The sequence below is a fragment of the Parus major genome, chromosome 1A (assembly GCF_001522545.3).
Source record: "Parus major isolate Abel chromosome 1A, Parus_major1.1, whole genome shotgun sequence".
NCBI lineage: Eukaryota > Metazoa > Chordata > Aves > Passeriformes > Paridae > Parus > Parus major.
Window position 1 is genome coordinate 50,775,387 of NC_031773.1, and position 19,978 is coordinate 50,795,364.

General features: G+C 40.1%; 1 protein-coding gene across 1 annotated transcript in view; it reads left to right on the forward strand.

Moving 5' to 3' along the window:
* The window catches only part of LARGE1 (LARGE xylosyl- and glucuronyltransferase 1), a 280,855-nt gene that overhangs the window by 230,109 nt on the left and 30,768 nt on the right, over window positions 1-19,978 (forward strand). The window contains exon 10 of the mRNA XM_015628279.2: window positions 14,246-14,401. Within this exon, the coding sequence (XP_015483765.1) occupies window positions 14,246-14,401 (156 nt within the window). The remainder of the gene's footprint in view (window positions 1-14,245; window positions 14,402-19,978) is intronic.

Consider the following 19,978-nt stretch of genomic DNA (forward strand, 5'->3'; position numbering starts at 1 on the left):
AGTTGATTCAGATTGCATCAAAAATGGGAAAAGGACAGAAAAGGCCAAAAAATTTCAGTGACTCCCAAAGTTTGGTTAGACCCAAAATAGAAAATTTATTTTCCTTTTCAGATCTTGTAATAATTTTCAATAATAATTTTAATTTGTATCAATTTTGAGATGAAAATTGTTTTAGAGTAAATTAGGTTTTAAAATGTACCAAAATATTTTTGCAGTGTTTTCCAACTGAAACATTTTAATCCAAACATGTTAATTCAGGTTTATTGCCCTGTTATATTCAATTTATTCACCAAATTACTTTTTTTTTGTGTTTTGGAGGATTTTATTTTATTTTTTTTTTGCTTTTGGAGCTGGGCTTTTCATGTGTCCTCGAATGACATTGTTGAGAAACTGTTTGTTTGTTTGCTTTCTTGTTTGTTTGCCTATTTGAGCAATTCAGAATCTGTCAAATTTTGGTAGTTCAAGCAAAATCTCATCAAGCAGCAGGACAGAAATGCCATTCAAGTTCTAACTAGACTAGGATGTTTTCCACAAATTTAGTAATAAAGCATTCTTTTTCTCTGAGATCTTTGAGATATTTCCATCTCTGGATATGGCTGAACTATTTCCTTAGGACAAAGGAAATAGGGTGTTCTGTGGCTGATCATAATTTGTTTCATGCTCATGAGATGTTTGGGTTGCCACTTTTCTCTTTCTGTTTGTTTGCTGCCAAGTTTTCCTTCTGTTTTTCTCTGGAAGGTTAGGACAGGAGGATGCTGCACTTCTCGAAAGATCAGAAGTCCCACTGCCTGGGGCCAGATGTTAATAAAATATTCCTTTGATTTCTTGTTTTTCCTCCAGTCTCTTCTTCCCCCAGCACAGCAGATGAGAGCGAGTCCCTTTTCCCCTTATGTTCAGCTGTATGTCATCTTGAATTTAGTCTGAGATTTCAGTCAATTTGACTCTGAGGGAAGCAGATCCTGAGGCAAATATTTTCCTTTCCTTATTTCAGACACTTTGCCTGCAAACTAATTGTGCAGATTGAAGTTAGTTCATTTGTTATGTTTGCTTTTGGCAACACAACAATATAGAAGAGAACCTGAAGTTCACTGCTCTGAAAAAAGAGTAATTTTTCCTCTGTGTGAACTGTTTTACAAGTTCCCAAAATGCATGCTTTTGCTTTGCTTTTGGACTTAATAACACTAAGTGAATAGTATTAAATTCTCCTCTTAGAAATATCTTATTCTCACTAATACTAATGAGTAAATATTTAAATTTGCTATAAATATTCTCCAGCAGTTATTTTTATGGCAGCAATAAATTAGAAGCCTAAATAGAAACTGTATGAAGGTGTAAAACTCAAGCCTGCAGGTGAATTAAAACAGAAGTCACATTGAAATTAGTTTTGACGGTGAAGCATTAAAACTTTGTGAATATTTTCAATAGCCATGATTGCATTATAATTTAGTACATCCTTTCTCACATATATTCCAGTTTTTCCACTCCATCTGCCTCTTTTACTCTCAGCTGCTACCATGATAGCCCCTCAGGACAGCATAATCTTGTTAGCTGCAATGCCATAATCTGCTGCTAGCATGAGAGTGGAAGTCAGAAAAAATCAGAGAATACTGCACATATTAAAACATTTCCCCTTTTCCTCCTCAGACTGGAGGCTTAGAGAAATTAAGAAAAATTGGTTTATTGTCTATAAATTATAAAAACTATTCTATTACATATTATAGTTAACTGAATCTTACCATTATTTCTAATCTTTCTTAATAAAGAACCTTCTCAGTTGCATTTCACTGCAAAAGCTGACAGTCCTTGCCAGCTGGAAAAAATCCTTTTCCAGAGAGAAGATCTCCCACCCAGTTTATTGCTGCAGCACAAGGGACCTGCTTCACACTGATGTAGAATTTCAGACAATGCATAGTGGCTCTCTTAGACGCTCATGCATGCACACTACAAATAGGCTTTCCTCGTGCTAGAGAGAAGACAAACACACTGGCATAAATAAACTGTAGTGTGTTGTGACAATACATCCCTTTCCAATCCAACAGCTGGAAACAGAAAGGTTGTCTGAGGATGAAAGGGGGATCCCTCCAGTGCAGGTTCCAGCATCCTTGGGAACCAGATGGACTGAAATGGGAAACACAACTAAAATAGGCCACAAAATTCACTGCCAGGAGAGGTTTTCTTTTTATTCGTAGCAGTGCCAGGTTTTACTAGAAAGAAACTTGCCATGTCATAGAAACTAAATATAGGAAGGAACTGGAACCACCTATGTCCTCTCCCAAGCAGTGCCGCACTTTTCCAGGTACATTTGCTAATCCTGGTGTAGTCTGATTTGGAAAGACTCGAGAAATAAAGTATTTTATCTGCTATTTTTAGTTTATCTTACCACAGTGGTTTTAGGAGAATTTTTCTTAAGCATTCAGACTACATTTCCTTTCTTTTTCTCATTACTTTTAGTTTTATCAACTTGGACTCCCTGAGGCAGCTTTTCCCAGTGCCTTCTTTTTGTCATTTCGTATTCTTCTGTGTAGCTGCTGTGGTTCTCTACAGCTGCCACTGTATATTTTTTTGTAAGACCTCTTGCTAAATGTCATTTGCAGATGTCATTACCATTCTGTTTACTTCCTCCCTCCACTAATGAAGATGTGAAACAACACAGAGGCCGTCATTGCTCTTACTAGGTGGTTTCTGTCAGCCTGCAAGGCTGCTGCTTATCGGTACTCCTTCTTTGTGGCCCTTCAGTCTGCATTCATTTCCCATGGCAGTGCTCTTATCTAAGCCTTTCCAAATTCATTTTTCAACCAGATCTTTCTAAGACACTATAGGAGAGTTTTTGCTGATGTTTGAATCCAGCTTCATTGCTTCCACTGTTTTCCTTTGTTGTACACTAGGAATTTTGGCCAGCCAAAAAGCAGCTGAGGAGTAACAATGCACATTGAGATACTTTTTTTCCAGCCTAAAATTGCTGATGTGAGGATCCCGTTCTGTGCCTGAATGGCAGGCCCTCTCAAGGTCTCGGTTGTAACCAGCCTTGATGATCTGTTCCTCAGAGAAGTTTCACGGACTGTGATCAGATGTGTCAGATAACTTCACGTCCTGTTTTTACTGCTGAATCAGCACATGGGCAGGGTGGGCCTTGGCTGGCATGTGGCATCATGGGCTCTCTGTCTCTGCCCCGTGTTTCCCTTCAGGGGTGATCTTGCTGCTTCTCGATAAGCTGCGGAAGATGAAGTGGGAGCAGATGTGGAGACTCACGGCGGAGCGGGAGCTGATGAGCATGCTGTCCACTTCACTGGCTGACCAGGTGAGTAGGACACTGCAGGACTGTGGGAGGACAACCACTGAGGCTTGAGGAAGGAGAGAAAGGGAAAGGGGATGAGGTGTGGGAAAAGGCGAGGGAAAGCTGTTGTGCCTGTAGTCACCATCTGTTGAATCATTCTGGGGAAAATATGGAAGGGAATGGAGATTTAGTCACAAGGTTCTTCTTACTACACTGACATTTTTACCTCCTCTGCTCAGATGATTCATAAGAGAGACAAAAGGGGTTTTCAGACTTTAATTTTCTGTCCTCCCTTCTGTAACACAGAACTCTCCAGACACCAGAAGTCCAAATAAACTGTGTCTTTTCCCACTGGTTATTGTCTAATCAGACTTTAGTTTTAAGAGTCTCCTGAGATTTCTCTACTGTTTCTGGCAGATGAGTCCCAGATGTCTTTTAATGTACTCCTTGCCACAACAGCCCTATAAAGATAAAAGTGCTGCTGCCTCTCTGCTGCAGATAGGAAACTGAGGCCAAGAGAAGAAGTAGTGTGCCTCAACATAGAAATACAGTTTTTCAATTTGTGATTCTTGCCAGCTCTAAGTTTAAACCCAGAAACCCTGTTAGTGTAACAATAGACCTGAACCAGTAAATCTTGCTCAACAGCTTGAACATGTTAACTCAATAACCTGTTAACTCAATACAGCATCATATTTAGATATTTGTTCTTCTGAGCTACATCTGGCTCCTGACCAGTCACCACAAAAGAAGCACGCTCCTTACTGTGCACAGGGAGATGTGCATTTTGTACAGCATCTTTGCAGGGTAATCCAAAAGCTCCTGAGGGTCATTAAAATGATTCTTGCAGCTTCACTGTGTTTTTCAGTCAGGTCCTGAGTTGCTGTCTAATACCTGCATGAGGGAGAATTTTGCAGAGCAGAGGAAGGCTGCTTGTGTCTTCCCCTAATACCAGCTTGTCCTTGTAACTTAGACTTCTCCAGTGGAATGGCTGCTGAGGGGCAAAACACTTTGTGCCCCTCATGGTGTAGGCTGTTCTGCAGATCTGTCCTTCATGCCTTCTCCATAAAGGACCTGGAGTACTTGTTACAACAATAAAGTGCTAGCTAAAGTCACATCTAGTGATTCACCTTGAAGCACTGTAGCTTCCAGATTCACTTTCCTCCCCTTTATTAAAAAGTGGTGCAGTGTTTGGTACCAGCAGGCCCTGTGGCCTTTTCTGCCTGTTACTCTCCCTGCTGACTAGGACAGGAGCCACACCTCATGCCAGTGGTACAAGATGAATGTTTGAAAACTTTGCTGGAGTCCCTTAGCTCTATGTGTCAGGAGAGCTTGTTTCCCTTGTCTGGATCCATATATCACCCTTTAGATTAATAGCACCCTCCAAGGAAACAGAATTATGGAGAAAGGTTTACAGACCTCACCTTTCATCGCCATTGGAATTTCTGCCTGTGAGGGGGAGAAGGACAGCCAGCTGGGGGAAGAGTTGAGATCACCTCACACAGTAACTAGAAACAACATACCCAAATGTTTCTCTGTTTTCTCTTAGGATATCTTCAATGCAGTCATCAAACAAAATCCCTTCCTTGTCTACCAGCTCCCATGTTTCTGGAATGTGCAGCTTTCTGATCACACCCGTTCCGAGCAGTGCTACAGAGACGTGTCTGACCTGAAGGTACATTGCACAGGAGGTTGGATGGGTGGTGTCCTTTGGGACAGAGAACGAAGGACTGCTGTCAGAGAAAGATGAACTGCCTTAAGTAGGGGGGAAACTAACACATACAGTTTATGAAGACACCCAAACAGGGAAAGGAAACGTGACTTTGGCTTTGTGCATTTTGACTATTACTAGAAAATTCAAATATAGATGCTGCTTTGGGGTTTGGCAAGGTATTAAAGAAGTGCTTTTCCTTCTTACGTTCTGTACCTGCCACCTGTGCCAGTGCAGCTTACTACTGAATTCTTATTGCTGTCCCAGATCTTAGCTCTTCCTAGACAAATAATACAAAACCTTTTCTTTTTGTACTGGACAAGTTTGAAACTCTTTACATCACTTAACAGAGAGGATTCAGAGAGGATTGGGAAGACCCTAGCTAGAAATGCATTAGCAGAAATGTAAAGACCTTGCTCACTTCATATTTAGCCTGTGCATACACTTAACCCAGTCACATATGGATGCTGAAAGCAGGCAGGGAGCACAGAGCCTGTGTGAATCCAAGTCACATAACTTTCCCAGACTAGCCTGAGAAAGTGTGGCCTGAGAAATCATAAAGAGGAATCCAAGCAGCCCTTGGAGAAGGACGACAACCTTTGCAGGTGTTGTTTGGATCCTTATTATTTACTTGCAAGAAACAGTCAAGGGGTGGTGTTCCTAATTGTCCAATAATACTGATATGTTGGTTTAATGACCAATGAGAGTTTTACCTCTCAGACCTTCTTGGACCTGTCTATAAAAAAGAAGATCTGGAATAATAAAACTAGCTCTCTTGTATAACCCAGCTAGAGAGTCTGTGTCGTGCTTTGTCATTCCTAATATAGTGCGACAGCATTGCCACTCATTTTTCCAGGTTTTGTCCTGAAAAAAAATAGGCTGAGTAAAAACCTGTTAATTTAATGAAATGAAGCTATAGTGTCAGTTTAATTTTTTACTATTAACAAGCAGAATAGAAAAGCAGGACAAATTTTAATAGATACGGGTAAATGAGCATCAATTGTGCTGTGGCCGTTTTGAAAGACGGGTCTCAAAGACTCAAATGTAGCCTGAAGAGAGTTCAGAATTGAGGCTTGATTGAGCTTTTTCCAGGTGTAGAGTAAGACTGTGCAGCAGTAGGTTCCATCAGAGTGGACTAGTTGTATCAGAATATAGTAAATATTAGGTAGGTTTTGGTGACTGATTTTAAAATTCAGTTAATGTTTGTATATTTGGATTTATGTTCTGAGAATGTAAATTATGGGTTTTTTTTAAAAAAAAAAGAATGGCACAAAACATTGAAAGAGGTTGCAAGGGCCCTCTGGAGACCATCCAGGCCCCACTGAATGCAGGACCAACATAGACCCAGTTGCTCAGCACCTTGTACAGATGAGTGTTGAATCTCCAGACACTGAGTTTTCCCATGCTCCCTGGCTCCATGTTCCAGAGTATGGCCATCCTCTTTGTACAAATTATATCCTAAATCTAACCAAGTTTTCCCTTGTACTAATTTGTAGAGTAACAGCAGGAGTGTTCAATATGAATAGCAGATACTGGATGTATATAGAAAATCAATCAGTCTCAACACACTGATTGCAAAAGCTGTGCTTCCTAGAGACAGAAGTTCTTCCACATGGGGTAACTGACCTGTCAAAACTGGCCATCATTGATTAAGTTCATATATGAAGTATTCACAGCTGACTGTTCAGGTGTGATCCAGAGGACAGCTTTTAAAGTTAAATCACTATTCTGTCAGTACACTGATCACTAAATGGTTTATAATATATGTTTGTAGGGAAGGATCAACACAGGCACTTTAAAAGCATGATGGTTTTATGCCTTCTAACAAAGTGCCAGTAGAGATTTTAGCACTGCATTCATGTTGAGAATCATATATGACAGCGATTGCAGGGCCTGCAATCACTTTTTGTTTTGTAAAAACAAAAAGAAACATGTATAACAGGGAAAATGTTTCCTAAAAGGTGAACTTCAGAAAAATATACCTCCCATCTGTGACATAGCACAGTATTTTGCTGTGAATTAGAGGTTGAGATTAACTTATGTAGTTGAGACAGTCAGATTGGACTCAGCACAAGGTAAAGACACAACCATTCTACATGAGGAAAAGATACTGAAGCTGATAACAAGGATCAAGAGTTTGGTTCCATTGCCTAAACATGGTTTGAGTCACCACGGGGACTCTGCAGTATCCATATAGGAGTGGCAGATACAGCACAGACCTACAGGAGAAGATACCCTCTTGGCAGGGCAGCTGATGGGCAGGTAGGATAACTGTAAGGTGCTTCCAGTGTTGCTGTACATCTGGATTTAGACAGCCAAAGTGTCATCTTTATGAGTGGGTTTGAAGGCTGGGGGAGCTCACCTCAGAACAGACCTCTGATCTTCTGAGTCCAGTGACTGTATTAACTAATCTGCTTCAGGTGAAGGATACCTAACTCATAAATATAACACCTACAAGTAAGCATTTGACAGAAGTATTTTAAAAACAAGTTAAATCCTTTCTTTCTTGTTGACTAACAAATTTATCTTTACAACTGTAATTCAGGCTTGGTTGTTTATTGCTGTATATTGTGTCAGACTCTCAGTTCCATTACAGCATGGGCAGTGAAGTCTAAGATGTGTAATACTCTCCACTGATTTTCTGGTCTGAGGCATTTTAACAAGGGGTGCAGACACATAAGCAATTTCTTCAGCTAAACTGGACTTATTCACACTACTAAAATTATCCCCTACATATTAAATCAGGGCTGAAATGCTTTGCCTTGAAAGAAAGGCCAGAGCCTTATCTAGTGCACATAAACCCCCATGGTTTCAATAAAGCTTTTCCCATACTGAGCAGTTAAAGAACTGGCCCTCAGGCAGCACTGTTTAAAATTCTTTATACAATTAAAAAATAATAAAAAAAAAGGCATAGGCCAATTAAAGTTGTAAATTTGCATTATGAAAATTATCAAAATTATGCTTCTGTAAAGAAACCATCTGGTTAAATATATGAGTCTCACCAAAAAAATTAACAAATGTCATTACCCCAAGTTAAAAATTTCACTCTTAAAATCACCCAAGTTAGTCAGTTCCATGGCATTTAATATAAATGCTACAACACAACAGGTTTGGCACATTCTGTATTTCATGGTAAGCCTGGAATGAGAAACAAGGTAAAACAAACCTCCAGGGTAAGAGGGAAAGAAAGACAGATTTTGAAGTTTGCACTGGGGGATAAAGAAGGATAGCATAGGAAAGAAGGAAGTGGATGGAAGATTTAAATTCAAAGGTAAAGCTGACCCAGTCAAGTATTCCTCAGCCAAATCAGAGTGCATTCCTTCTGTCAGACCAAAAAGGTGCTGATTTAATTCCATCTGGCCTCAAAGTCATGGGAGTTGAGGATTTGTCATCTCTTATACACAACATTGTGTCAAATAAACTCGGACCCCCAGGGCTGGCGGCTGTTCAGGGATCTCTGTGTGTGTGCAGACACTTCTTTGCTGCTTTGTGCACATTTATGCAAGGCTTAGGGAGCAGTTGAATATTTCATATTGCCTGAAGAGGATTCTAATCACCTTTTTCTCTTTTTAGGCCTCGTTAAGTTACATCTCTATATTTTTTTATTTTTATTTTATTTTATTTTGTTTTTTTTGGTGGGGGACTGGTCTGAATCTGAGGTTCATTTACGCATTGCTTTTTTTGGGTTATTCCCTGCTTTTTTTTACTTCTTGGTTGGTAGTTTGTTCCTGTCTGTAAGGAAATCTCAGTTACTCTGATTTGGCACAAACCTAATGGCAGGAAAGCACTGTGAAAGGAGCTAGTGAATTTTGATACCTCTGACAATGAATCATGACCTCATTGAATGAGTCAGTCATAAAGTCTGGTTGTCAAGGATACAGATGCTATTTACATACAGACAATCTAGTAATTCACAATCACAAAAATCAGATGCTGGACTCTTCAATGGGAATGTATCAAATTATTAGAATTTACACACACTCCAACTGCTTTACAACCTATTGATGGCTTTTCAAACTGGTTTTGAATACAGCTGATGCTAAATCAGCAGATAGATAAATAATGAACCTCATAAATTCCTCATTGGGAGCTTGTATTCTGTGATTCAGTGTCCTCCCTGGGAATGTCCTCCACACTGGGATGACTTTATGATACTGCTTACAGGAGTTTAAACAGCTTCTTTTCTGTAACTGTAATACCTCATTTCAGCTCTGCCTCAGACATCACCCATTTCACCTCTCTGTGTTCCAGTCCCTGAGCTGCCCCATGCTGTCCAAGCACTCCTGCTGTAATCTGCAGCTCTTGTGGCATTCTGCAGCCTTGCACCTTTTAATGACAATGAAGGATGAGCTGCAGTGAGAGGAGTGAGGGCTCGAAAGGGTTAAACAATACCCCTCCTTTGAGTGAGCACTGGAGTCAGTCAGGTGCTTCTGTCCTGCCCAACAGGAAGCACCATGGGTTTATAGGGGTGGTTCTGCAGGCAGGAGGTCGCTCATTAAACATCAGCATAGGAGCTGAAGGAAAAGAAGTTGAAGAATCCTTCAGAGGACCTTTGAAAAGAAGAAGTCAGGAACCATCTGTCAGCTTAGGGGAGTAAAGTAATTCCTGGGACCATGGGCACCAAACTAGGCAGGGCAGGGGTTTCAGTCCCACATCCAAAAAGCACTGCCTGGACCTTAGGGTTGCTGGCTACTCCATCCTGAGTCTCTTCCACTTAGGTGGTTTAGAAATACCACAAAATCTCTGTGATGACACTTCCATGAAGTAAATGAACCTTTCTGAGGAAATTGGTGCTTTTATTAAACCATTCATTTCTGATAAAATACAGTTTAAAAATAAAGTTTAGAGACATCTCTAATCAAGGTGTAAGTTACACATGTGGTGGATACTTGCCGTGTGATTTGGGACATATTTAAACTTTTTAAAAAGCCTATTGAGATGGCATTAAAGTGACCTATATAGGTGGCTTTGCTGTGCAGTTTTGCCAAATGCTTAACTTCTGCTGATTTCAGTGGGAAGGGTGTGGTTACCTAAGCAAGGAGTCTAGTTTTTTAGCAGGAAAGCTTCCTGTTTACAAAATACTACTTGTTTACCTAAATTGCAAAGTGCTCATGGGCTTAATTAAGGATATCTGTTCAGTGCCTTGCAAAATTAAATTTCTTTAGGCTTAGATTTAAACTTAATTTATTCTTATTTCTTGCCTTTCAGCCTGGAAAGCAGGTATATAATTATACAGGATATCCTATGCTCTCTGATTCTGGAAAGGTTGAAACAGAGTGAGAAATTATCAAGATGTGTATTTGGGTGAAAAAATGGAAGAGATTGTGGTTAAGGAAACATTTGGCTAAATACTTCTTTTTGAGAGAGAAAATGCTTCAGGGGGAAAAAAATGGTTAAAGATACCTATAGAAATAATGTTGTATTCATGCTTGTTGTTTAGTGGCTTGAACATCATGTTTGAAATATTTCATCTCCCCAGAGATTAAATGCAAATGGTAATGTAGGGAGGTGTGCTAGGATTTTTGTTTTCAGTGTATTTCCATCTAGATAACTGTTCTTAGAGCCCTCCTAGACTCTCCCAGCATATAACATCCTCTCTTCCCTCCCATCTCTGATCCCACTGTGTCATCATTCGAGTGCCTTGGGTCAGAACCTGGGGAATAAATGGGAACTGGGAGTGCAGTTAGCCTGTTATAGGCCACAAGCGTATGGAAGTGTTCCAGGAGGCTGGCTGTGTGTAATCAGGGAGGGGTAATGGTTGCTGATTAACTAGGATGGTATTAGCAGAAATGTGGATAGTGCCAAATTGCTAATGACGACTAACCAAGTGTTAAATAGATGTGGAATTTTAAGTTCTGATCTTTCAGTACTTAAATTGCTAAATGAAGATGAAGGAAGTGTATTTTCTCATAGTTCTTGGGAGGCTGTGATCAAGAGTGGGAAGGATCCGTAGGTCAACGTCAAGGCTAGCATTGTTCCTGATGTGTGTACCAGATAATGGCACTGGAATTTTGTATCTCCAGCTGCAGTTTCCTCTGTAAACCATCAGAGCTTTGGACTAGCTTAGAAACTAGAATAAGACAAAACCACAGTATTACAGCACTATTCAGCCTTGAAACAGGGATGCTGGAGTAATGAGATTTTCAGTTTCTAGATCCACTTTCTCTTTTTAATGTGGAGATAACAGTCTTCAAACAAAGTGAATTTTTTTTTGCTTTCTGATTTCCCTGTAGTCTCTTGCCAGCTGATCATTTTTTATTTCTCCAATCAATTTACTGTTGTGCACAGTGAAGTCTCTAATGCAGTAGTCATAGCTTTACCTGTGCAGTCTTTATCATGTACCTCACTCATGCCCATCACAGTCTATACAGGAGTGTCTTGGCCTGCACAAATTCTGGTGTAGCTGATGGTGCAATAGACCATATCAGACAGCCAGAACTGAATGTGAGTTTGTGGGCTGACATAATAAAAAAGAGTATGGTCTTTGGATGTAGTGTTGTAATATCAATGATTAAGAGTCTCATTGCTTTTTGTAACTTGCTGTTCTTTTTTATGCTTCCATATGTCAGTATTTCTCTAATTGTGTTACATTTGAAAAGCAGCTTTTTTGCTAGACCTGTTTTGTGGTTTTTCTACCTCAGGTCATCTAGATGGCTGCATAGTTCCTTGATGTTATTTAGCATTTAATTTTAGCAGACATTGGCATGTGCTGTCCTTCTTGATTAAAAAATCAGCTTTTTTGGATAGTCATTGGCTCCATTCAGCTTTGTGCAGTTCACTCCAGGCTCCCGACATCAGTGTACGTGCAGCATCCTGACACGTTTCAAATCTGATCAGATCTGAACCACCAGCTAAGCCCTTGACACTTACAGCTTCTGCACACACACCAGATCCTGAAGCACGGCAGCAAAGAGCCTCTGCACTGACAAACAGCTGCATTTGTCTGGGTTTGAAATCATCTCCCACACAACTGGGACATCAGCAAATGCCTGGCTGGGATGTGACACCGTATGTGTTGATGGGAATTTTGTGCAGTACCGAGGAGCCTGTCCCGTGAGAATTTCTGAGGTTATCATCATTATCCATGTTTGTGTTCACAGTCCCCAGGTCTCTGGTGCTCAGAGTGCTCAGCAGCATTAGGATGCTTGTGAACATGAGGATGCTTGTGAGTATCTAAAAGGACACACATGAAGTGTAGGAGCAGTGTGGAAAGCACACAGAAGGTTTTTCTTAACAAGTATTTTTGTCCCATTTGCCATCTTCTTAGCTTTCTTTGATTCACTCTTAAATAAGTACAAGTTACTGGCAGACAGTTTCCATTCTATGCCTGCTTGTAAAAATGCATGCTGGTACCCTGTAAAACTGTTAAATAGCCCTTAGGTTCCTACATGTGCCCATTTCCCTGAGGCAGAATTCAGTGTTTGAGATTTTTTTCAAGCATTAATGCCTTTGCTGTAGTTAAATACAGTGAAGGAAATACTCAAGTTCTTTTCAAAGAAAGGAGATTTTGAAGATCCATTTTTTCAGTGGAGAAAATTTATTATAATAACTTTATGCTCTTACCTGCCCAAAGCTCTTTTCATTTATGTAGTGGTCTGTATTTTCACCACATGATGCAGCAACATGTTACTGCACTACACTTCTGAACATCTAGACAAATGTAAAACCAGAAAAGAATGTAGCATTACCTGGGACAAATATCTACACCAAGTAATTTGGTCCAAATAATTTCCCAAATTTATGCAGTGTGTAGATGCATCATAATCTTTGTTTCAGGTGTTCCTATTGCAAAGCAATTTGCCAATATCTGAAATTATCTTCTTTCCCTACAGGTGCTTTTCTTTAAGTGCTTGTATGGTTTTCTGACATCTTAGTAGGCTTAGCAGTGAAGTCTCAGGAATGGATAAAGCTTTCCTTATCAGGAGATATTTTGTAGGGTTTGGGGTAGGCAGAACAGAGCACCATAGCTTTTATGGCAGTATAAATACTCAGTGGAGCGACTGTGCTGCTGTAGTCCAGATAGAATTCAGGCTGCATCCTGCTCTTTATTTATCCAATCCACTCACTGGGCAGCAAATACCGTGGTTTCAGGGAACTGCCTGTTCCTGGGGAGCTGTTTTGCTGCCACCAAGGGAACTGTGTTCATCTTCTCTGGGCTGCTCCTGCTGTTTGTGCTGATCTCCAGCTCGGTGTGTTCCCTCCCTGAGCTGTGATGCTCAGGGCAAAGCTGACCGTGGTGCTGCAGCTCTGTGCTGTGTGTGAGTGACACGGTGTCTTCACACAATTAACTTGATGGATTCAGAGAACTTCCAGAACTTTGAGCTTGGAACCATTCCCAAAGGAGAGTCTTGTTTTTAACTTCTTTAGAAGTGACAGGAATAAAACCAAATACAAAGTATTCGGTGATTTTTTTCTTATGTCTAAAATACAGCCTCTATAAAATGAAATCATTCCTGCAAGCCACTGTTGACTCCCTCTTGGATTTTCCTTAGGGCCCCATTCCCATTCACACTGGCAGCAGTGGAGAGTTGTATCAATGCAAATGAAGATCAGGCCCTTTATGCCAGCATTAGAATTTAAGTCTAGGCCACTGTGACAGTCATCTCCCATTAGCAGAGGATAAATATCTGCTAGAAATTGGAACTCAGAGGGTGAAAAGTTATACTTCATTGCTGTGTTGTGTTAATGCAACAGAGATCAGTCTTGTTTAAACGAAGCAGTGGTAAAAAGGAGGTCAGATTAAATTCAGTCCTTTTTGAACTGTTTAAATGGGTATGGGAATTAATTTCAAGCTGCTTCTTCTCAATACCTAACCAGAAAAGAGGCTTCCTGGCCTGAAACAGGGAATCAATTTCATTAGCAGAAACAGTCATGTGGAAACCTGAGCTTAATCTTTAATCCCTATATCTCCATGTCCCTTGTCCTTCCATGTTTTTCAGCAGAGTCCATAGAGTATCAGCTCCATGATACCAGTTGTGGAAGCAACTATGAGGTGCTGCTTCTCGACACAGAGTAGCACCCTCACTCAAATGTGCAGGTGATACTGTGGAAGAGTTTCCAAGGACATCACCTCCAGGGTCTACAGTTACTTGTGGAAGACACAGCAAAGCCCTCCCTATAAAAAGACAGAAAGAAGTCTGGGTAGTTTGTGGGGTTTTTTCTTCTGTTTTTAAGAGGGCAGAACACCGAACACACATAAAAAGAGCAGATAAAGCAAATCTGTATTCTAACAGCAGGATGTCTTTTCTCTTTTTCCCTCTGAGGTGATTCACTGGAACTCACCGAAGAAGCTGCGAGTGAAAAACAAGCATGTGGAGTTTTTCCGCAACCTCTACCTGACATTCCTGGAATATGATGGGAATTTGCTGAGACGGGAACTCTTTGGCTGCCCCAGTGAAGCAGATGTTAACAGTGAAAATGTAAGTGGGATGTCTAAGACTTGATGATACAAAGGATGGTTCATGCAAAGCACAGGATTTCTGAACACTTGGAGTTGGTTGTGGGGATGGTGTGTGGCAGTGGAACTCAGGAGAATTAAAGGCAATGCTCAGGTTCCCAGAGTGACACTGTGCAAATCATTTAATCTCTCTGTGCCTCAGTTCCTCACCTGTAAGACCATTGTATTAATCCCATCTTTACCCTGGGTTTTGTTGCTTTTTTTTTTGTCTACTTTGCCCTTTTAAAATCCCCAACAGAGGTAACATCACAAGCTGAAAATGAGGATTTGGGCTCTTATTCCATTAGGCAATTTTGTAAATCTCACCCTTAAACCTTGTCCTGGTTTCAGCTGGGATAGAGTTCATTTTTTTCCTTAGTAGCCAGGGCTTTTTTTTGATTCAGTATGGCAGACCTTTAACTTTCCAGGAGGTCTTGTTTCTTGGTGTGTATTTGTTCAATATACAGTAATGTCAGTTTTGTGTTGTAGATACTACTCTAGTAGATACTAAAGAAGAAAGGAATATACCAAGAATGCTGGATTTAGGTCTGTGAATTTTTGCTATGCTGCAGACTACAGAATGAGCAAATGCTTCAAGGTATACATAGGCTGTGAGACTGAAAGTTTTTTTCTCTATATCCCTTAACAAATCAAAGCAGTATTTATGTGTATCTGCATAAAATTTGCAATCAGAACCTTTCAGACTAAGCAAATCTTTTGAAAATGATTGAAATCAAGGATGTTTACCCACAGATGTACGTGTATGTGTACGCCTTTGCATTTGTACATAAATTCCAAAGTAAAAAACTGTTAACTGAAATGTTTATACCCAGATGTATATGAACTCCTTGTGGATAATGTGGTCTCTGGAGATTTGTAGACCAAGTACCAATTTTGCCTACAAAGTCTGAAAGGAAATAAAAAGGAATCTGTAACACTTTATTCAGGAAAAAAAATATTTCTAAAATGTGCAGCGTTGTCTATATAAAAATCAATTAAGCAAAGCCAGTATCGTGTATGTATTAGTAATTAAGAGGTAATTGACTATCAATATCATCATTGAGGCTGGTAGTGTTTCCATTTAGCCTGTGAATAAAATGACCACAGGAGATGCCATTCCCATATTTTTAAATGTATTTTAACCCAAAGCACAGCTTCCCAGACACTTTCTTTTACCATCTTGTTGCCTTCTGAAAGGAGTAGGGCTTAACTGGGGGACACAAGGAGGTGAGGGAGAGCAAGAGAGAGAATGAGAGAGTGAGAAGGCAAGTGCACCACCAGAGCAAAAGCACATGAAGAAAGAAACTTCTCTGCAAAAGGCTTTTAGACAATCAGGTGAACTCAATGTGATAAAAGACCACTAAGAGCCTCATCCTTGCAGACATCAAGATACGAGACAGGGTAGAGGGTAGAATAGGAAGAGAAAAGGTGACTGAGACATTAAAAGAAAGACAATGATACACACCTTTATCACACTTTGAGAATGCAGGTTAAAATTATACTGAATTCAGAATATGTTGTGTGGGTTCAAAGAGCATGAATGCAGTCACAAACTTCTTGCTGTATTTTCCAGAGCTCCATAAATCCTTAACAAACAGATTTATTCAGACAAGTTCCCTGGGAGCAGTGCAGAGCAAATGCAAGTCCTTGCTGTAAATGGCAGTCTCTAAAGTTTAAAACAGCACATTTTACTGAACTTGTATCTGGTTGACAGACACTGGAAATGACTAACTGCTCAAGCCTGTTTCTTATTCAAGACAAGTAGAATGCAATATGGTATATGGTATGGCTTGCGTCGGAAAAAGAAATGTAATTCATTCCTCCATTTATAAATTATATATATATATATATATGGAAAAAAAAAGAAACTGGAAAAGAATGAGCTAGACATACAAAAAATGTGTGATTCCTAATTTGCCAAGAGACACCAAAAAGTTAACAGTCTTCTATCAAAACAGTCAGATACAGGAAAAGGTCCAGCTTCAGAAAACTTCAGAGTAGTCACTTAAGAGAAGACATTTGTATTAGATGCCCTTGGTATAAACTCCCCTCTGAACTTGGCTATGTCCTTTTATTGTAGAATATAGCAAGCAAGTTTCAGCTTTGAAGTTATGAGACCCTAAGAACAGGATTATCTTGAAAACCACTCCTGCCCTAGCTGCTGTAGCACACACAGTGTCACAGGTGTCCTGTTACATTTCCATGATCTATTGCATGATTATCTTCAGAAGCAGAGCTTCTTGTAAGGTGAAGAGGAAACCATTGCCATTCTTCTTCCCAGTATAAGAATTAGGGGGCATGAAGTGGAAATAGCAAGTAGCAGATTCAAAACAAAGGCATTTCACTCACAATGTGGTGAAGCTTTGAGCAGCATGCTGTGTTTCAGAGAGTATACATATCCTCAATAATTACTCTTCTGGGAAAGCAAATCAATCAGGAGCTTTAAAGCTTTGGTGCTGAAAGTTCTTGAACCACAAGTGGAGGTCTAGGTTAGAATTTTGAGAAATCCTCAGTCACCCTGCTTTTACACTCCCCTAGGCAGGCAGCTCACAGCTGGAGACAGGATGCTGGTCCAGGTGAACCTTCAGTCTGACAAGACACATTCCTAGCTTTCCACTGGGATTCATAAGCATGTATGTTACATAAAAGGCTATAATTTCTATTATGTCAGATACGTGTGAGGTAGGAATTGCTCTTTGAATTATCTTTTCTTTTCCCATTATTTTTCCTTTATTTCCTGAATTGGGACTGGCATCCACAAAACACAGCAAAGCTTTCTTAGGCATTGTAGATGGGTAAAAGGTGCTCCTCCAGCTGCCTGTGCTTCTCTGCACTGTGGAACAGGGGAAAAAATGTCAGAACAGCTCTGCTGTTTATAATTGGAGAGAATTACTTGAGCACTAAATGCTCTGAGCCCTGCTGTGGAAGAAGCAGTGGTTTGGTATGAGTCTCACTCACAGTCTGGCTGTATCAAAAGATACCCTTAAGGCCGTGTTCAAATATACCAGCCACTGCTTTTCTACAGCTTAATATTTGTAGTGATGTTTTATTTACAATTCAACCTGTAATTAAGGCATTTCATTTGTAATGCAAATATCTGTAACACAGGAAAGGAAGTGTGGCAGTGGGTACTGTTGGGCCTATTCTGTTTCTCTAAGGCCCCTTTACACTTCTCAACAGTACAGAGATGGCCTTAAAATGAATGTAAATTATGTATCTTCCCTTTTTAAGGACTCTTAACAGTGCCAGAGACTTGCAAAGGGGCATTAGTTTAAAAGGTAATTGGACCTTACTTGAATGTCTCTTGCCCTTCCTCTGTGTATACGTGAATGCACGTATGTTTAAATATATACTATCTATATGCATGTGGTACTTTTCTTTTTCTAGTGTTTGCTATGAAAGTATAATACCACAGAGGGAATTTTAAGATGTCTGAAGTCCATCTTCAGGTAATGTACTGCATAGTCCTGATCTAATCAGATGCTGATCTTCAGTTTCACCAGTCAGGACTGTTACTAGGTTCCAAAGCACTGCAAATAGCAGTGGATAGAACAGAAACTGAAATACTGGAGGCAAAAAAAACCCACAGACTGGGATAATTTTTCTGTTTATGTAAAAACACATATATGTATGTCAATGTGTACAGGAATGCTTCATCCCTTCCTAAAAATATTCAAGCTGAAAGTCCTTTTGTGCGGCAGGAGCAGGCTGGGAGCAGGAGCCTGCCATGTGCTAAGAGTACCCTAAGTCCCCCTGTTCAGTGTGCTGGAGTGAGGTCACACAGCAGAATCTTCTCTGTGAGTTGGTATGAAGTCATCCCTTTGTCTTCTGTGCAGATTCTGGGTGGAAAATTCAGAATATGAACCAAATCCTTCTGTAAACACAGTCATTGACTTGAGTGGGCCTTGGAGCATGTCCTTAGTCACTCCATCCTACTTATTCCATGCTATTTCCTCCTTCCTACACCTTCTTTCTTATTTGATGCAATGTGGAAGATTTTTGGGAAATCCTAAAAGGCAAAGCTTATAATAATCTCAAATTTAAAATAGCTTTTAATGCTTATATCCAGCATTTTACTCTAAAGGACCTACTGTAAAGCCTAAAATATTTCTAGTTACTCTCTAAAATAGTTACTGTAAGCCTGATTTTAGACCAAGGCACTCACTAAACCTTTGAGCATTCTTATAAAACTTCTTTCCCGCAGACAGCTTCTCACCAGGTACTTCTTCCAAAGCATTAGATCTGAAGGTTGAATGGAGTGTCCCCTCTTAGTGAAGCCTGTGTCCTGATCCAAAGCCCTGGAGAAAGATCAGTGGGAAGTGGATCACTGATTCCACTCAGTTTAAAGGAAGGATGGAAGATTCCCATTAGAGAAGACTTCCAGGAAACACGGGAGAAAAAAACATCTGCAGGTTTTTTTCTTCTCAAATTTTCAAATCAGGAATACAAACAAACAATGTAAAAAACCTCCAGCTGTCCCTTGACACACTTGCTTATTTGTGTACTTACCTACTAAGTATGTTTTTACTTAGTTACTTCTTTTGTGCAAAACCAGATTCTTAATATGAACAAAAAGCTGTGCATGCCAAATTATAGTAACTGCTAGAAAACAGCGAGATTCTAGCAAGTTACCATACACTATAAACACTACTAACAAATTTAGCAATTTCTGAGTGACTGAAAATAGCATGCAAGTGAAACTTCCAAGTCAGTATCACAGCCCTGAACTTGCAGTCGGACTGATGCTTTGAGTACCCTTTGCTCCTGCTGAATTTCAAGAGTACAGCCTCATTTGTAGAACTGCAATTTAAAGTTACTGTTTTGTGATGTCATAGTCTAGTAATAACAGATGGTATATTGCAGTTTTGAGGTGAAATCCTGACTCCCCAGCTGTGTTGTTTCTATTATTGTAATTGTTATTGTTATTAAATGCTGAGCTGGCAGACCATCCTGTTACTTGCCTGAAAGTTGCCATTATACTGCTTTCAACTGTTTATTATATTGTTAAGTGGAGGAGCAAGTGGACTAGGACATTTTTTGTCACACTGTTATGCCTTTTTTTTCTTTCCTCACATTTTTCTAAAGTGAAACATGGGGGAAAGCTTGGAAGTTTGCCCACACCAAAAGTTCTGGTGACCTCTCCATGAAAATATTCCATACCTCAAAGCAGGAGCTGACTTTTGGGCCAGGAACATTTTAGTGAACCTGGTAACAAATTAGGCAAATTATAATGCAGAAAAATCATGGCTTACACATTGCCAGTCGTGTTTGACTTTAGGGAGGCTCAGGTCTCCAGAGACTTTTTATTAGGAGTGTGCATGGATACATCTGACCAGATTATCTATATCCCAACGACACAGCAGGGTTGGGCATGATGCAGGCAGGGGACCTGGACAAAGACTGGGGTTTTCTGTGACTGTTTCCTCTGAATCCTCCATGCCAGGTTCTGACTGGACAGTAGAGCTGAGAGCAAGAACCTGTAGTGGGTCTCTTTTCTGAAGGACATCCATTGCCCTCAGTGATGTCTGAACAGTAGGGAGGAGATAAAATCCAGATTCAC